The following is a 15,394-nucleotide window of genomic DNA, read 5'->3' as shown; positions in this document are numbered from 1 at the left end:
CTGCCGGTTATCCCCTGAGGGGTCCCAGATTGGAGAGGGTGCAGGCCGGGCTAAGGGACACCACCCTTCCCCCAACCCCGTGCACAAATTTCGTGCACCAGGCCACTAGTCCTATCTAATAAAAGAGTAATATGCAAATTAACCACCACTCCACTACACCCACAAGCCATGCCCACAAGCCATGCCCACCAGCCAATCAGGAGCAAATATGCAAATAAACCCAACCAAGATGGCTATGGCCACAGAGAGCAGGAGGGAGGCTTGCGTTTCCCCGGCAATGGAGGAAGCCAAGCTTTCCGCCTGCCCTTGCCAGCCTAGGCCTCCACTCAAGGCTACAAAGTTTCAATAATAGAAGATACATAAAACCAAACAGAAATGGCAGCAGCCACGGAGCTGGAAAGAGCAGGAGGCTAGGGTTGCCCCCGGCAATGGAGGAAGCCAAGCTTTCCGCACACCCTGGCCAGCCCACGCCTCCACTTAAGGGTACAAAGTTTCAATTATAGAAGATACATAAATCCCAACAGAAATGGCTGCTGCCACGGAGCAAGCAGAAGGCTTGGCTCCACTCCAGGCTACAAAGTTTCAATTGTAGAAGATAAATAAACCCCAGATCCCAGGGCTTCCGCTTGGGTCGCCGGGGGACGTGGCCGGCCTGCAAAGCACCACAGGCCCCTCGCCCAGGCTGCCCCACGCCCCAAGGGAACCCCCACCCTGAACCGGGACACCCTTCAGGAAAAACCAGCTGGCCCCCACCCATGCACCAGATCTCTATCCTATCTAATAAAAGAGTAATATGCAGATTGACCATCACTCCAACACACTAGATGGCTGCCCCCATGTGGTCAAAGATCCTGCCCCCATGTGGACACAAGATGGCCACCACAAGATGGCCAGCAAGGGAGGGCTGTGGGGAGAGACCAGGCCTGCAAGGGAGGGAAGTTGGGGGCAATCAAGCCTGCAGGGGAGGGCAGTTAGGGGTGACCAAGCCGGCAGAGGAGGGAAGTTGGGGGCGACCAGGCCTGCAGGGAAAGGCAGTTGGGAGGGACCCAGGCCTGCAGGGGAGGGCAGTTAGGGGTGACCAGGCCTATAGGGGAGGGCAGCTGGGGGGGACCCAGGCCTGCAGGGGAGAGCAGTTGGGGGAAAACAGGCCTGTAGGGGAGCAGTTAGGCATCAATCAGGCTGGCAGGGGAGTGGTTAGGGGGTGATCAGGCTGGCAGGCAGAAGCAGTTAGGGGCAATCAGGAAGGCAGGCAGGTGAGCAGTTGGGAGCCAGCAGTCCTGGATTGTGAGAGGGACTTAATGGGCAGTCGGACATCCCTCAAGGGGTCCCAGATTGTAGAGGGTGCAGGCTGGGCTGAGGGACACCCCCCCCCTCAGTGCACAAATTTCATGCATCGGGCCTCTAGTAAATATATAAAAGCCTAAGTGACCATTTGACTGGTCATGACCACCAGGAGGCAGACACTCAATGCAGAAGCTGCCCCCTGGTGGTCAGTGCACTCCCACAGCGGGAGTGCTGCTCAGCTGACCGGATGAGCAAGGTCAGGATGAGTGGGAGTGGCTCCTCCCAGGGCACCTGCCACTTCGCACACTACTACATCTCTGTGGGATGTTGGATGCCGGTTTCAGCCTGATTCCCGCAGGCCACACTGAGGGACCCCACCAGTGCACAAATCCATGCAGCAGGCCTCTAGTGTAGAAATAAATCCCTTTGGCTACACAGTGTGACACTGTTTACGTTAAATTCTTTATTCCATTGCTAAGATTTCTACAAGGCTGCAAATGTTAAGAATACTGGAAGTTTTGTTTGTCATGAAAGTTAAAATTCAATTTAAAAGGCAAAAACAAGGTTTTTAAAATATAAATTGACAGGCTGATTCTAAAATTTGTAGAGAATTACAGAGAACCTAATAAGCCAAAGCAATCTTTAGAAAGGAAAAAAAGAAAAGAAAAAAACAACACATTTCATTCTAAAGATATACATTAACCACTAGAAAATATTGCTGATAGAAAAATTTTAAAAGCCTAAGTAAATTAAAAGGTATAGTTTAAGGGTTAGAAGACTCATTATTGTTAAGATTTTTCTAGTAATTCCTCTCAAATGATCTATAAATCAAAATTTCAGCATCTTTTTTTATAGAAATTGATATGCAATTTTAAAAATTCTTATGGAAATACAAAGGTCCTAGAATAAACAAAACAACTCTGAACGTTGTTAGGCTAAAGTTGGAAAGCTAAAACTACCTGATTTCAAGGATTTTTATAAAGCTACCATAATCAAAATATTGTGGTACTGATGTAAAGCTAGGCAGAAAGATCAATGGAAAAGAATAGACTCCAGAAATAAAACCACATATTTATAGACAAATGATTTTGATAAAGGCGCAAAGGTCTTTAGCAAAGGAGGAAGGATAGCCTTTTTAATAAATGATGGTAGAGCTTTGCACCGTAGCCAATGAGGTTTATCTGAGGCACGATTATTGCTAATTAGAATAAATAAATAGTGGTAGAACAACCAAGTATCCATATGCAAAAACATAAATATAACATATAAAATTCTCATCATATATAAAAATTAACTAAAATTGATCATAAATCAAAATGTAAAACCTAGAACTATAAAACTTATATAAGAAAAAAAAAGGAGAAAACGTTTGTAACCCTGGGTTAACTAAAGATGTCTTAGATGGCACTAAAGGCATGGGCTCTTCAGAAGCAAATGGATACATTTCATTAAAATGTAAAACTTTTGCTCTTCAAAAATAATATCCTATATCAGCGGTCGCCAACCTTTCGGACCTCACAGACCACCAGTGGTCTGCAAACCACTGGTTGGTGACTGCTGCTACAAAGGTTTCCTTAAACCAGCGGTCACCAACCTTTTGTACCTTATGGACCATCAATGGTCCGCGGACCACCGCTTGGCAACCACTGTCCTATATAATAAAAGGCTAATATGCAAATTGTCCCCTTGACCGTGAGTTCAATCAGGGAGCGGGGCTGGCCGGCCAACCACCCGTGGCCCCTCCCCCCGGCTGGCACTGCCCCTGATCTGCGCCCCCAACCCAAATTTCATGCACTGGGCCTCTAGTTCTCCCAAAAAAGTTATTAAAATAATAGAAAAATATAATCTAAGGTAGCAGTCTTCTGATCACGCTATATAATCAAGAAGTGAAACCACACCCTTCCAGTGTGGCTTTGTGGTTGAGCATCCACCCATGCACCAAAAGGTCACAGGTTAGATTCTCAGTGAGGGTACACCTCCAGGTTTCATACTCGATCCCCAGTATGGGGCTGCAGGAGGCAGCCGTTCAGTCTTTTAATGATGTTTCTATTTCTCTCTCCCTCTCCCTTTCTCTCTACATCAATTTTTTTGAAGTGGGGCAAAAAAATAAAAGAATTGAAACCACGCCGAAACCGGTTTGGCTCACTGGATAGAGCGTCAGCCTGCGGACTGAAAGGTCCCAGGTTCGATTCCGGTCAAGGGCACGTACCTTGGTTGCAGGCACACCCCCAGTAGGAGGTGTGTAGGAGGCAGCTGATCGATGTTTCTCTCTCATCGATGTTTCTAACTCTCTATCCCTCTCCCTTCCTCTCTGTAAAATATCAATAAAATATATATATAAAAAAAAAAAGAATTGAAACCACAGTTGTATGCTATAAACTCAACTAAGGTCAGGAACCATTTCTTATATTTTTGGTTTCTTCCTATTTCCCCACTTCTTTATTCCTAACACACAGGTAACCTAGTATTTACCATGTCATGCATAAAGAAAGCACTCAGTAAATACTTGTTAAATAAATAAATTTACAGTAGCAAACAGATTTCTTGGCATGACTGAAAACTAGAGACTGGGGAAAATTAAGTACTCAGTAATATTTGTTTTTATTTCACTAAATATGTACCTGGAGACTTAGTTATCTCATAAAACATTATAAATGAGGAGATTCCCACCCTATGTTCCCCCATTCCCACTGTCTATTAATATTCACTTCTCATTTTCATTCAGTGCTTTTACTTAGGTGCTTTCTTGACAGGTTTTCAATGTAGTTTTATTTAAAATGAGGTAAGTTACAGGCCAGGTAAATCATTCTATTTAGGATAATATCAGGGTTTACAATAAAATAATCAAAACATGTAAAAGAGACTATTAGCTGAAGCTAAAATTTTTGTCATTAAAATTTTCCTTGATTGGAATGAAATAGCATGTGATCTGTAAGTACTTTCCCATACAGCCAGGCCATTAGCCTGTAAGCCAAGAAGTATAGACTAGAATCTAGTCACTAGATCAATGGTGCCCAACTTGTTCCAGTGGCAGAGAATCTGGAAGACACAGTGCTCTTAACAGAACATGAAATATTAAGATATTTGTATTTCGCCGAAACCGGTTTGGCTCAGTGGATAGAGCGTCGGCCTGCGGACTGAAAGGTCCCGGGTTTGATTCCGGTCAAGGGCATGTACCTTGGTTGCGGGCACATCCTCAGTGGGAGGTGTGTAGGAGGCAGCTGATCGATGTTTCTCTCTCATCGATGTTTCTAGCTCTCTATCGCTCTCTCTTCCTCTCTGTGAAATATCAATAAAATATATTAAAAAAAAAAGATATTTGTATTTCATCAAACTATAAGCAGGGATAATGTTAGTATAAATGACTACAATATTTTAAACTATAGGCCCATGTATGTAAGAGAAAACAAAAATACCATAAGTTGTTTTCCTTGTAAGGCACCATAGATTTAAGAAAAGCTTATGAGAAAAAAAATAAAATTGGATTTTTTTCCTGTGAACTAGGAAAAGATCACAATTACTAAGTATGTTTTCTAATACACTTTTATTGATTTTGGAGAGGAAGGGAGAGGAGGGAGAGATAGAAACATCAATGATGAGAATCATTGATCAGCTGCCTCCTGCACACCCCCTACTGGGGATGGAGCCAGAAACCCAGGCATGTGTCCTGACAGGGAATCAATCCGTGACCTCCTGGTTCATAGGTCAACGATCAACCACTGAGCCACACTGGCTGGGCACTAAATATGTTTTATTCAGCTAAAGTTTAAGACTCCTTGGGCATATTACCAAACTACCATGTGTACTCTTTCTTAAAGAAGATCTGCCTGACAAGGTGTCTGCGCTCAAAGAGTAATTCAAGTTCTCCTTTCCTACCACTCCTTCACAACTGCCCTCCTCCCACTTTACTGAAAAAAGGCAGGCCCTGGCCAGGTGCTCAGTTGGTTAGAACATCCTCCTCATACACCAAGCTTGCAGGTTCGATCCCTGGTCAGGGCACATACAAGAATCAACCAATGCATGAATAAGTGGAACAACAAATTGATGTTTTTTTCTCTCTCTTTCCTTTCATCTCTCTCAAAGTTAATAAATAAATAAAAAATTTTTAAATATTTTTATTGATTTTTTTACAGAGAGGAAGGGAGAGGGATAGAGAGCTAGAAACATTGATGAGAGAGAAACATCCATCAGCTGCCTCCTGCACACCCCCTACTGGGGATGTGCCCGCAAGCAAGGTACATGCCCTTGACCAGAACCGAATCCGGGACCCTTCAGTCCCCAGGCCTACGCTCTATCCACTGAGCCAAACTGGTTAGGGCAATAAATAAAAATTTTAAAAATAAAATAAAAGAAAGGCAGATCTCTTACTTATCCTGAATTCACTATTTTGTGTTACCCTTTGGTGCAATAAAATAAAGAAATTCTAGGATACTAAACAAAGAGACATTATGAAGACTTTTCATTTAAGTACCTTGCTTCTTCCATCCCCTAGCCCAGAGATTTTTAAACAGTGTGGCACAAAAATTTTTTAAAACATGCAATTCCTGACTAATTTAGTTAGGGGCACTGACCTCTTTTCCCTTAGATTGTCAAATTAAAAAAATGACAACAGCCAACACAACAATAACCGTCAAGTGTGAATGAATAAAAAGTATACCTTTTTTTTGGTCAGATAGGCAAAAAATATATTTTTTGGTGTCCTGCAGAATGTTAATAACTAATTTATGTGTCCAGAGATGAAAAACGTTGAAAATTGCTGCAATAGCTTCTTATCAAAACATGCATCCTACAGATGGGGAAAGCTCATGAGAACCTACAAAAGAAAGCATCTTTTTAAAAAATATGTTTTGTTACTGATTTCAAGCGGGAGCGAGAGGGAGAGACAGAAACATTAATGATGGGAGAGAATCACTGATTGGCTGCCTCCTGCACATCCCACACTGGAGATCGAGCCTGCAACCCAGGCACGTGCCCTGACTGGGAAAATCAAACCGTGACCTCCTGGTAATTGGTTGACATTCAACCCCTGAGCCACGCCAGCCAGGCAAGAAAGTATCTTTAAGAAATACTAAAAGCAACATTATCTTATTTCATTCAGGAGGAAAAATTCAAAGCAAGTTTTCATATCTTATCTATCTTTCTCTCTTACAATTAGAATTCAGAAGTGAGATGGTTGGCATGTGACATGTATTAATACATTCATTTGAACTAAAAAATTAGACCAGACTTTGTCTGAAAGGAGATAAATGTGATTAGGCTGGTTGGCTTGACAATTAAAACTGACCTTGACAATTAGGTCATGTGGTAGTTATCTTCCATAAAGTGAATGAGTGTGGTAAACAGAATTCTAAGGTGACTTCCAAGATTCCCACCCCGGTTATACATACATCTGTCCCCGTGAGTGAGGGCAGCACCTGTGAATATAATGGAATATCACTTCTGTCATCAGGTTACCATATATTGCAAAGGTAACTAAGGTTCCCAATCAGTTGAATTTGAGTTCATCAAAAGGGAGATTATCCTGAGTGGGTCTGACCTAAATCAAGTGAGTCCTTTACAAAGGGTCTAGAAGTGTGAGACAAGAAACAGTAGCAGATGCATTCCTGTTGGCCTGGAAGAAGCAAACTAACAGTTATAGGGAGAGTCATGTGGCAAGGAATCTAGAAACTGAGGGCCTCAGACACGCAATGCAAGGAAATGAATTCTGCCAAAAACCACATAAGCTTGGAAGAGGACCCCAAGCCTCAGATGAGACTGCAGCTGCAGCAAAAACCTTTATTTTATACTTGTGGGACCCTAAGCAGAGAACCTAGCAAACCATGTCTGGACTTCCAACTTACAGAAACTGAGAGAGAATAAATGTGTTGTATTAAGCCACTAGGTTTTTGATAATTTGTTATGCAGCAACGGAAATTACAATAAACTAGATGTGCAGCTCCAAGGATTCAATGAAAATATATATAAAGAGTGTAATGAGGTAAAACACATTTTATCAATAAATACTGCCATGGCCTTGGCTAGGTGGCTCCGTTGGTTGGAGTGTTGACCCATATACCAAAGGTTACAGGTTCAATTCTGGTCAGAGCACATACCTAGGTTGCAGGTTTGATTCCCTGTACATGTGGGAGGCAACTGATCGATGTTTCTCTCCTTCTCTCTCCCTTCCTCTCTCCAAAAAGCAATTAAAAAAATATATCCTCAGCCCTGGCCAGTGTGGCTTAGTCTGCGGGGCATCATCCCATGCTCCAAAGGGTTGCTGGTTTGATTCCCAGTCAGGGTGTGGGTGGGAGGCAACCAATTGATGTTTCTATCTCTTTCTCTCGCTTCCTCTCTCTCTCAAAATCAATAAAGCATATTTTTTTAAAAATGCTACAAACGGGGGAAGAGAAGGAGTTTAGTATTGGTTGAGGTACCTATTATACATCTATGTAGACGTATTAAGAAAGAAGTTAAATATCTAAAGGCAAGGGTCTCAGCCAAAAATATAAATTGGAAATAAAATACTGATAATATGTGAAGCAATGAGGCTAGGTGGGATCTCCAAGAAGTTGACTGTAAGTAGAAACAGAAGTCCAAAAACTAAGCTCTGGGGAGGTCAGGATGATGCAGTGGGGAGATGAGGAGGAATCAACAAACGAGAAGATCTAGAAGAAACAACCAGAGAGGGAGAAAACTAGCCGAGTTTTGTGTCCCGGAAACCAAATGAGGAAAGGATTTCAAGAAGAAAGAGATCAACTTTCAAATGCTGCTAATGGGTCAATTAAGAAAGAATTACAAAGTGCTATGTAAGTAAGAGGTAATATTTGAATTTACATAGTGATTTAATAAGAAAATTGGGATACTGAAAACTTTACTTGGAAGAGACAATAGTAGTGCTCACATCTAAATCTTGATATTATTTTCATTGTGTTACTTTATCTCTACACATTAAAATGTAAAGTGTGGAACACTATATATTTCAAAACCTTTCTACTTAACTATCATATGTTTTATATAAGAGGAGAATTTTAGGTTGTTAATTTTTAACGTGACTAGACTACATGAGATAATGCTAAATCCATTAGTTCCATTAAAATTCCTTCCTGATTCAAATATGCAGGCTAACAGAGGCTATAATCAAACTACTGTTCCCTTGAAAGAGAGGCCATGGTTAATATAAAAGACATACTTGATTTATGTCAAGTGGTAACACAGGTAATGCTTTGCATACTCAGCATAAAACACTTTAATGGAATAGTTTTGCTGCAAATATACCATACCAAACTTAAACTGAAATTAGAAGACTACTAGATCATGCCTGACAGGGAGCTAAATGCAGTAAGTTAAAATGCATCCCCAATGCTCACCCAGTTCTGGCTTGAACCCCTTGGGTCATTTTGGGTCAATCCTTAGTTTGGAATAATTCCAAATGACTCCCTGGAGTTCTACTGTTATATTCACTGGCTTTAGGAAATCCAGAACAAGCCACAAAAATCATAGGTTCTCCTATTAGTTCCTAGCTTTCAACTGGAGTGATATTTTCAAAAGCAATTTTGATCAAGTTAATCTGATTACTTTGTTATATAAATAACCCTATAGGACTTCCTTAACCAGGTCTTCCCAAAGTTTCCCAACTAGCTTCATCTCCTTCCTTCTTTAAAACAAGTCGGTTCCTACGCTTCTCTAGGCCACAAAACCTTTCTTGCCCCCTTTCCTTTGTTTTGTTAATTCCTATTGATCTTTCAGATAATTATTTACTTCTTCATTTTCGTCTCTCTCAGTCCTCTCTGCCACAGCCATTTAGAATGAAAGTTTTATTAGAGCAGGGGTTGTGCTACAACCTCAGTATCAAGAATAGTGCCTGGACACTGGCCAGGGTAGCTAAGTGATTAGAGCAGTGGTCGGCAAACTGCGGCTCGCGAACCACATGCGGCTCTTTGGCTCCTTGAGTGTGGCTCTTCCACAAAATACCACGGCCTGGGCGAGTCTATTTTGAAGATGTGGCGTTAGAAGTTTAAAAAATTTGGCTCTCAAAAGAAATTTTAATTGTTGTATTGTTGATATTTGGCTCTGTTGACTAATGAGTTTGCCGGCCACTGGATTAGAGTGTCTACCACCAGCGCACCAAAGGGTGGAGGGTTCGATTCTGGGTCAAGGGCATGTATCTGGGTTGCAGGTTTGATCCCTGACCTTGGCCAGGGCAGTGAGGGAGGCAACCAATCCAGGTATCTTTCACACTGATGTCTCTCTCTCCCCCTCTCTTCCACTCTTTCTAAAAATCAATGGAAAAAAATATCCTGGCGTGAGGATTAACAACAACAAAAAAGAAGAGTTCCTGGCACATAGGAGGCATTCAATATATAGCACTAGAATCATTCAGGTTTCACAAAAACATTTCTGAATGTTTTTCCTTACCTGCTATTAATTAACTCAGACATTTTCTCACACTTCTTAAATCTTAGATATTTAAGAGCAAATTAATGATTAGGTTGGGAGTCGATATTTAACCTGAATCAAATTAGTCTTGGGAACAAAGTAATTCAACCAATTCTTTTTAGTTCTCTATATCTGTAACTACGGATAGTAGGACAATAGATAATTTCCAAAGCTAGCCTGCAGAGGAACACCTTACGGAAAAGACATGCACAAGGGAAACATCAGGGACTAAAAAACCTGATAAAATGACATTAAGTCCTTGGCCATGTGGCTCGGTTGGTCGGAGCATCGTCCCATACACCAAAAGGTTGCAGGTTCAATGCCCAGTCAGGGCACATACCTAGGTTGCGGGTTCAATCTTCAGTCAGGGCATGTACCAGAGGCAATGGATCAATATTTCTCCCTCATATCAATGTTTCTTTCTCCCTCTCAATAAAAATATATCCTCAGGTGAGGATTATTTAAAAAATGACATTAAGGCATGTTTCCCATATGTAGAATGCTTACACTAACATTTCTCAGCCTACAATCAAATAACACATGCACAAAGTACCAAAGGCATTTCTAAGACACAGGTAATAAACTGCATTTACAAATATATCCCACGCTCTTTTCCCCGCCCCCCGCCCCCCAAGTAATATGATAGCTTCAGTGTTCTTGGGGAGTAGTGGTGAAGGCATTTATGTTTCTGGCTCTTTTAGGTAAGATACATAATTTAGCAGTAATTTTAACAACGCATGTAATTACCCATTAGTAGCGTCATTTTGCTCTGCTTTATCCTTTGTAGTTCTGTATGTATTTAAATGTATTTAACAAAAAGTTAAAGAACAACACATTCCTATTTCCAACATTATTTTCCATCAATGTTCATATTTCTACATAGTGAAATGAATATTTAATGTTGGTTTAAAAAAATCCCTTGCATTTTCAAAGTCAATAATGGTGACTTTGCCAAATAGATATCTATATATAAAAGGCTAATATGTTAAGTGTCTGACCATTCGCGGGGATCAGGCCAAAACTGACTCTCTGACATCCCCCGAGGGGTCTCAGATTGCAAAAGGATGCAGGCCAGGCTGAGGGACCCCACCAGTGCACGAATCTGTGCACTGGGCCTCTAGTGTGTGTGTGTGTGTGTGTGTGTGTGTGTGTGTGTGTGTGTATGCACATATATTTTTTTCACAAAAATTAGCCAAAATTTGAAAATAAGCAAAAGAGATTCCTAGGTGTTCTTCAGTGCAGTGCTGTTGATTGCTCTCTATTGACTGGGCTATTACCAATCTATAAGATTAATTTAGAGCTTTTTATCTGTCACAGATGCAAATTCTAATCAGTAGAAAAGATAACCCAAAATTTACTGTTTATATTCTTGTAGGACAAGCATGTCAAACTTGCGGTCCTTGGGCCGCATGCAGCCCACAACGAATATTTTTGTGGCCCAGACAATATAACAGTATGTAAGAAAGATTTTAATAAAAATTTTGTAACTTAATTTTTACAATATCCTGTTATACATAATTATTAATAACGAACCACAGCATTCGCTAATGACTGATTACTATAATCGTGTTGCATTCATTTCCCTTATGCACTGGCACACCATTTCTCCCCACTAATACTACCGGTAGCAGCGAATATTTGAGCAGCCCATTGCCACGTCATTAGTCTTGGACTGACTTGTTTGGTGTGCACAAAGGAAATATTTGACTTTCAGAGAACAAGAAAAATAGGTTTATTTGCGTTACACTTATTAATTTGTGCAGTTATTCAGTGTCTGGTAAGTTAATGTTCAAGAAAAAATATTAATTTTTATTAAAATGTTCTATTATTTTATGTTAACTATTACTCATTTATTTCAGCCCTTTGTATTCAGCATGTCTCTATCAAAATAAACCTACGTTTCTATGAAAATTGAAGCTTTTGTTTTTTTGCAGCCCACATAAACTTAAACCTTGTTTATTTGGCCCATGTTAGCCTTTGAGTTTGACATGCTTCTTGTAGGATATTAACTAATTTTGTCTTTAAACCAACAATCTTACCTTAACATTCCTTTATTAAATTGCCTATAAATACTCACTTCCATAAATTTTCATATTAAGTGACTTTAACATCTTATGAAGTTTCCTCATTAAGTCATGAGTTGAACCCAAATCATTGACATTTATCCGGGGGGGGCAAAGGTAGGCTTACAGTTGTTCGGGTGAAAAATAATACTACAAACAACTGTAAACCTACTTTTGTCCCACTCAATTTGGTTAGTATTATGATTTTATCTTTCTGAAAATTACACTTTAACAGTTTTAGAGCTTCCACCAAGATGCCCAGGTGGACTACCCTGGTAGAGCCAATTCAAACTACATTGCTTCTTTCATATGCATATACAGACATTCCTTACAGAACTCTGAGCTCCTAATTGCTCTCATTTATATAAACCAAAACCTCAAAGTTTAGAATTTCAGCCTAGATGGTAAGCACTTTTTGAGCAGGGCCTTTCTTTTACTCATCTTTGCTTTCTTAGAATCCAGTATGGTGCCAAGTACCTAAAATGTGTTCAACAAATGTTAAACAAAGGTAGAGAACACCACATGTTCAATAGCAACACCAACTGGAAGAGAAAATCCTATTAGTCTATTGCTGCTTCTGCTAATAATGGTAGTAGTCTTTGTAACTATCTGGTCAGCTGGAGGAAGGAAGCCAAGTTCCACATGCTTTGAATGTGAAGACAGAACCTTCCCAGAAATGGCAGGAATTCTCATTGTGCAAAGACATGGGTGTCAGGTACATACCAAAATTTAACACACCCTGGAAAGAAACCCTTAGCAGAATTATAAACTTACATGTTGCTATATCACAAATACCTAAATACCACAAAACTAGACATAACCCAAATTACTAACACCAAAAATTTTCTAAAAATATAAAAAAAGGGTTTTCTGTGAAAATATACCCCAATTGTATAATAGGAAAATAATAAATTAAATAGAAATTGGTTTTTGAATTTATCTCAAAAGACCAATTTTCTTAGATGTATTTATTCCATAAGCAAAGGATATACAAGAACTGTGGAATAAGACAATACAGATCTACAAAGCACATGAGTCCCAGGAAAACAAACGACATGTAAGTGCAAAATAATAATCTCAAAACAATGGATGCTAGTCCTGGATTTGCTTCAAGCATAACCTGAAGAAAACAATTTGTATCTGTGCATGAAGGATTATCAGGGTCAAAACTACCTATTAAATAAGTTATGCAACACATACTCATATACTATTTGCTAACAAAAAATGCTAGTAGATAGATACCTGCATCACCCTGCCAACAATACAGACTCCATTCACACTTCTGTGTGGTTGAAGGGTCAATTATTATCTATACATTTTTCTTTGCTCTTAACTCAGGCCCGAGTTCATTATCACCACTCAGCACACGTTCCATTTCTTTCCCTCTCCTTTTAGAATAGGGTTGCCCATAGAAGAAAGGTCATTTTAATACTTTAATACCTAGTATACCAGTAAAATGATAATTGTCCAGCGCAGCCGTTGGCAAACTACGGCCCACGGGCCGGATCCGGCTGTTCTATCCGGTTCTCTTGCTCTCCCCTCCGCTCCTTTACTTTGAATTTATATTAGTTCACACAAACACTCCATCCATGCTTTTGTTCCGGCCCTCCGGTCCAGTTTAAGAACCCATTGTGGCCCTCGAGTCAAAAAGTTTGCCCACCCCTGGAGCTGCTTGCCCCTAGTCACTTCCACCAAGTTCTTTAAAAAGACATGACTTGGCCCAGAGGCAATGTATCTCCTTGGAAGAATTATGAAAAGAATGGAAAATGTGAAACTCTGAATGCATGAGGACAATGTTTTTACCTTTAATATATACTACTTCCTTTCATTTATAGAAATTTAATGTATACTAGTAAAATTTTAGTTTTCAAGTGCAGTCTTTTAATGTTTATATTCTTCATTATTTTATAATGTACTTTTGTTATTTTGTACAAATGGCAGAAGGAACTAAGTTTGCATCGATGGCATGGAAAGTCCATGTTCAGTAGGCATGGATATCTTAGCCTGCACTCACAGTCTTTAAATTTGTCTTCACAAATTTGACTTTATTATAAACATGACAGTATGATTATTACCTGAATTCACAGAGGAAGACGACAGCATCTGCAAGGGAGATGCACCCTAGCGATGCACCCAAACTGAAAAGATTGATTTAAAAAAAAAATTTAGTTACATCTTTTTTTATTCTCTTAAAATGATTCCAAGTTCTAAATGGCACGTAGTATAGAAACTGACCAAAATTTATAGGGGGAATCTCTTGTAAACAAGGACTTTCAGGAAGTGGAGTGGCACTTTAAAGTTACCTCTTGTAAATGGAAGAGCACGGCTCACTGACATTTCGCACATGTCAAACATGCATGTCACAAAAAAGCACTGCCCCTCAAATGAGTAGACGCCCTTTAACAAGGGGAACACCTCCCAAGAACTCGACGAAAACGAATCACCGGACCTGAAAATGTGCTTTTGTTTTAGAAACTAAATACTAGCGGGACTTTCTCTTGCCGAATCCAGCCTGAGGACAACAAATTGGTCAACGGCGGAAGTTGCCTGACGAAATGACTGCAACAGAAATCCAGTATTAAGATCATAACAAAACCTTCCTTCCGGGCCCAGCCAAAAAATTAAAAACAAAAACAAACAAAAAACTTGAGAAAACGTCCTTGGATGCAACAGGCCATTAGGAGCGCTCCTGTCGCCAGCCAGAGAGACACGGCTCGGCCCGCGGGCCGGGGACCTGGGATGTCGTGAGCTCCCCGTTAGAACCTCGGAGGGGCCGCGGCCGCGCACCCCGCCCGCAGGCCGCCCGGCTCGGCCACACAGCCCGCGGCCGCCCCGCACCTCCCTCAGCCCGTGGCCGCCCGGGCACCAGCACTGACCTTCCGCAGGGCCGAGACCAACAGTCCCCGCCATTTCGGACTGTTCTCTTCGCTGAAGAACTCGTAGGGCTGCGGCGCCTGCTGCATGGCCCCGGCGGCAGCGCCTCCGCATCGGGGGCTGCCCGCGGGCCAGGCCGGGCCAGGCCGGTGGCCTGACAGGCGGGGCGCGGGCCGCCTCGCCTCGCCAGGCGCCGCCGCCTCCCGCCTGGGCCGCAGCTACGGCCGAGGCGGCTGGGAGGCGGCGCCGGCGGGCGGGCGGGCGGGGGCTCGGGAGCGGCTTCCTCGCTGGGGTGGCCTGGCCTCGCGCAGCGTCCACAGAGGAAGAGCGCAGGCCCGGGAGCCCGGGAGACCCCGGCTGCGACCGAGATGGCGGCCTCCTTTCCCAGCAGCGCTGCCCGGCCTCAGGCGGGTCCTCCTCCTTTGTCTGGGTCCGCGGTCCGGCGGGGGTTCGCTGGCCTCGCCCCCACCCCGGCTCCCCTACGGCTGCGGCGGGCCGAGACGGGCGGCGGTGGCTCTCCTCCTCATCGCCTCATCCCCGCCTCTCAGGGGCCGGCCCGCTCGAGTCACCTCCAGAGGGCCCTGGGGACCGCCCGGCGTGTGCGTCGGAGGAGCCAACCGCACTCGGGCGCACCCAGGGCCGGCCGCCGCCACCGCCTCAGCAGCCGCCACAGCGCCCCAGGGCCGCCGACTCGGGCCCGCAGTAGCGGCGGCTCGGCCCGCCCCCTGGGCCCCGCGCTCACTACCCGGTCGCCGAGC

The 15,394-nt window shown here is 42.5% G+C and overlaps 1 protein-coding gene across 2 annotated transcripts in view; it reads right to left on the bottom strand.

Moving 5' to 3' along the window:
• Positions 1–14,846, bottom strand: part of SOS2 (SOS Ras/Rho guanine nucleotide exchange factor 2) — a 112,246-nt gene extending 97,400 nt beyond the window's left edge. For both annotated transcript variants that reach the window (XM_080669427.1, XM_080669428.1), the window contains exon 1: positions 14,639–14,846. In XM_080669427.1, coding sequence (XP_080525553.1) covers positions 14,639–14,725 — 87 coding nt within the window. In that variant the 5' untranslated portion in view covers positions 14,726–14,846. The remainder of the gene's footprint in view (positions 1–14,638) is intronic.
• Positions 14,847–15,394: the final 548 nt, after the last annotated feature.

This window comes from Plecotus auritus (assembly GCF_963455305.1).
Source record: "Plecotus auritus genome assembly, chromosome: 1".
Lineage (NCBI taxonomy): Eukaryota > Metazoa > Chordata > Mammalia > Chiroptera > Vespertilionidae > Plecotus > Plecotus auritus.
Note: the sequence above shows the minus strand (reverse complement) of the source record. Positions and strands in the feature narration are given on the sequence as shown.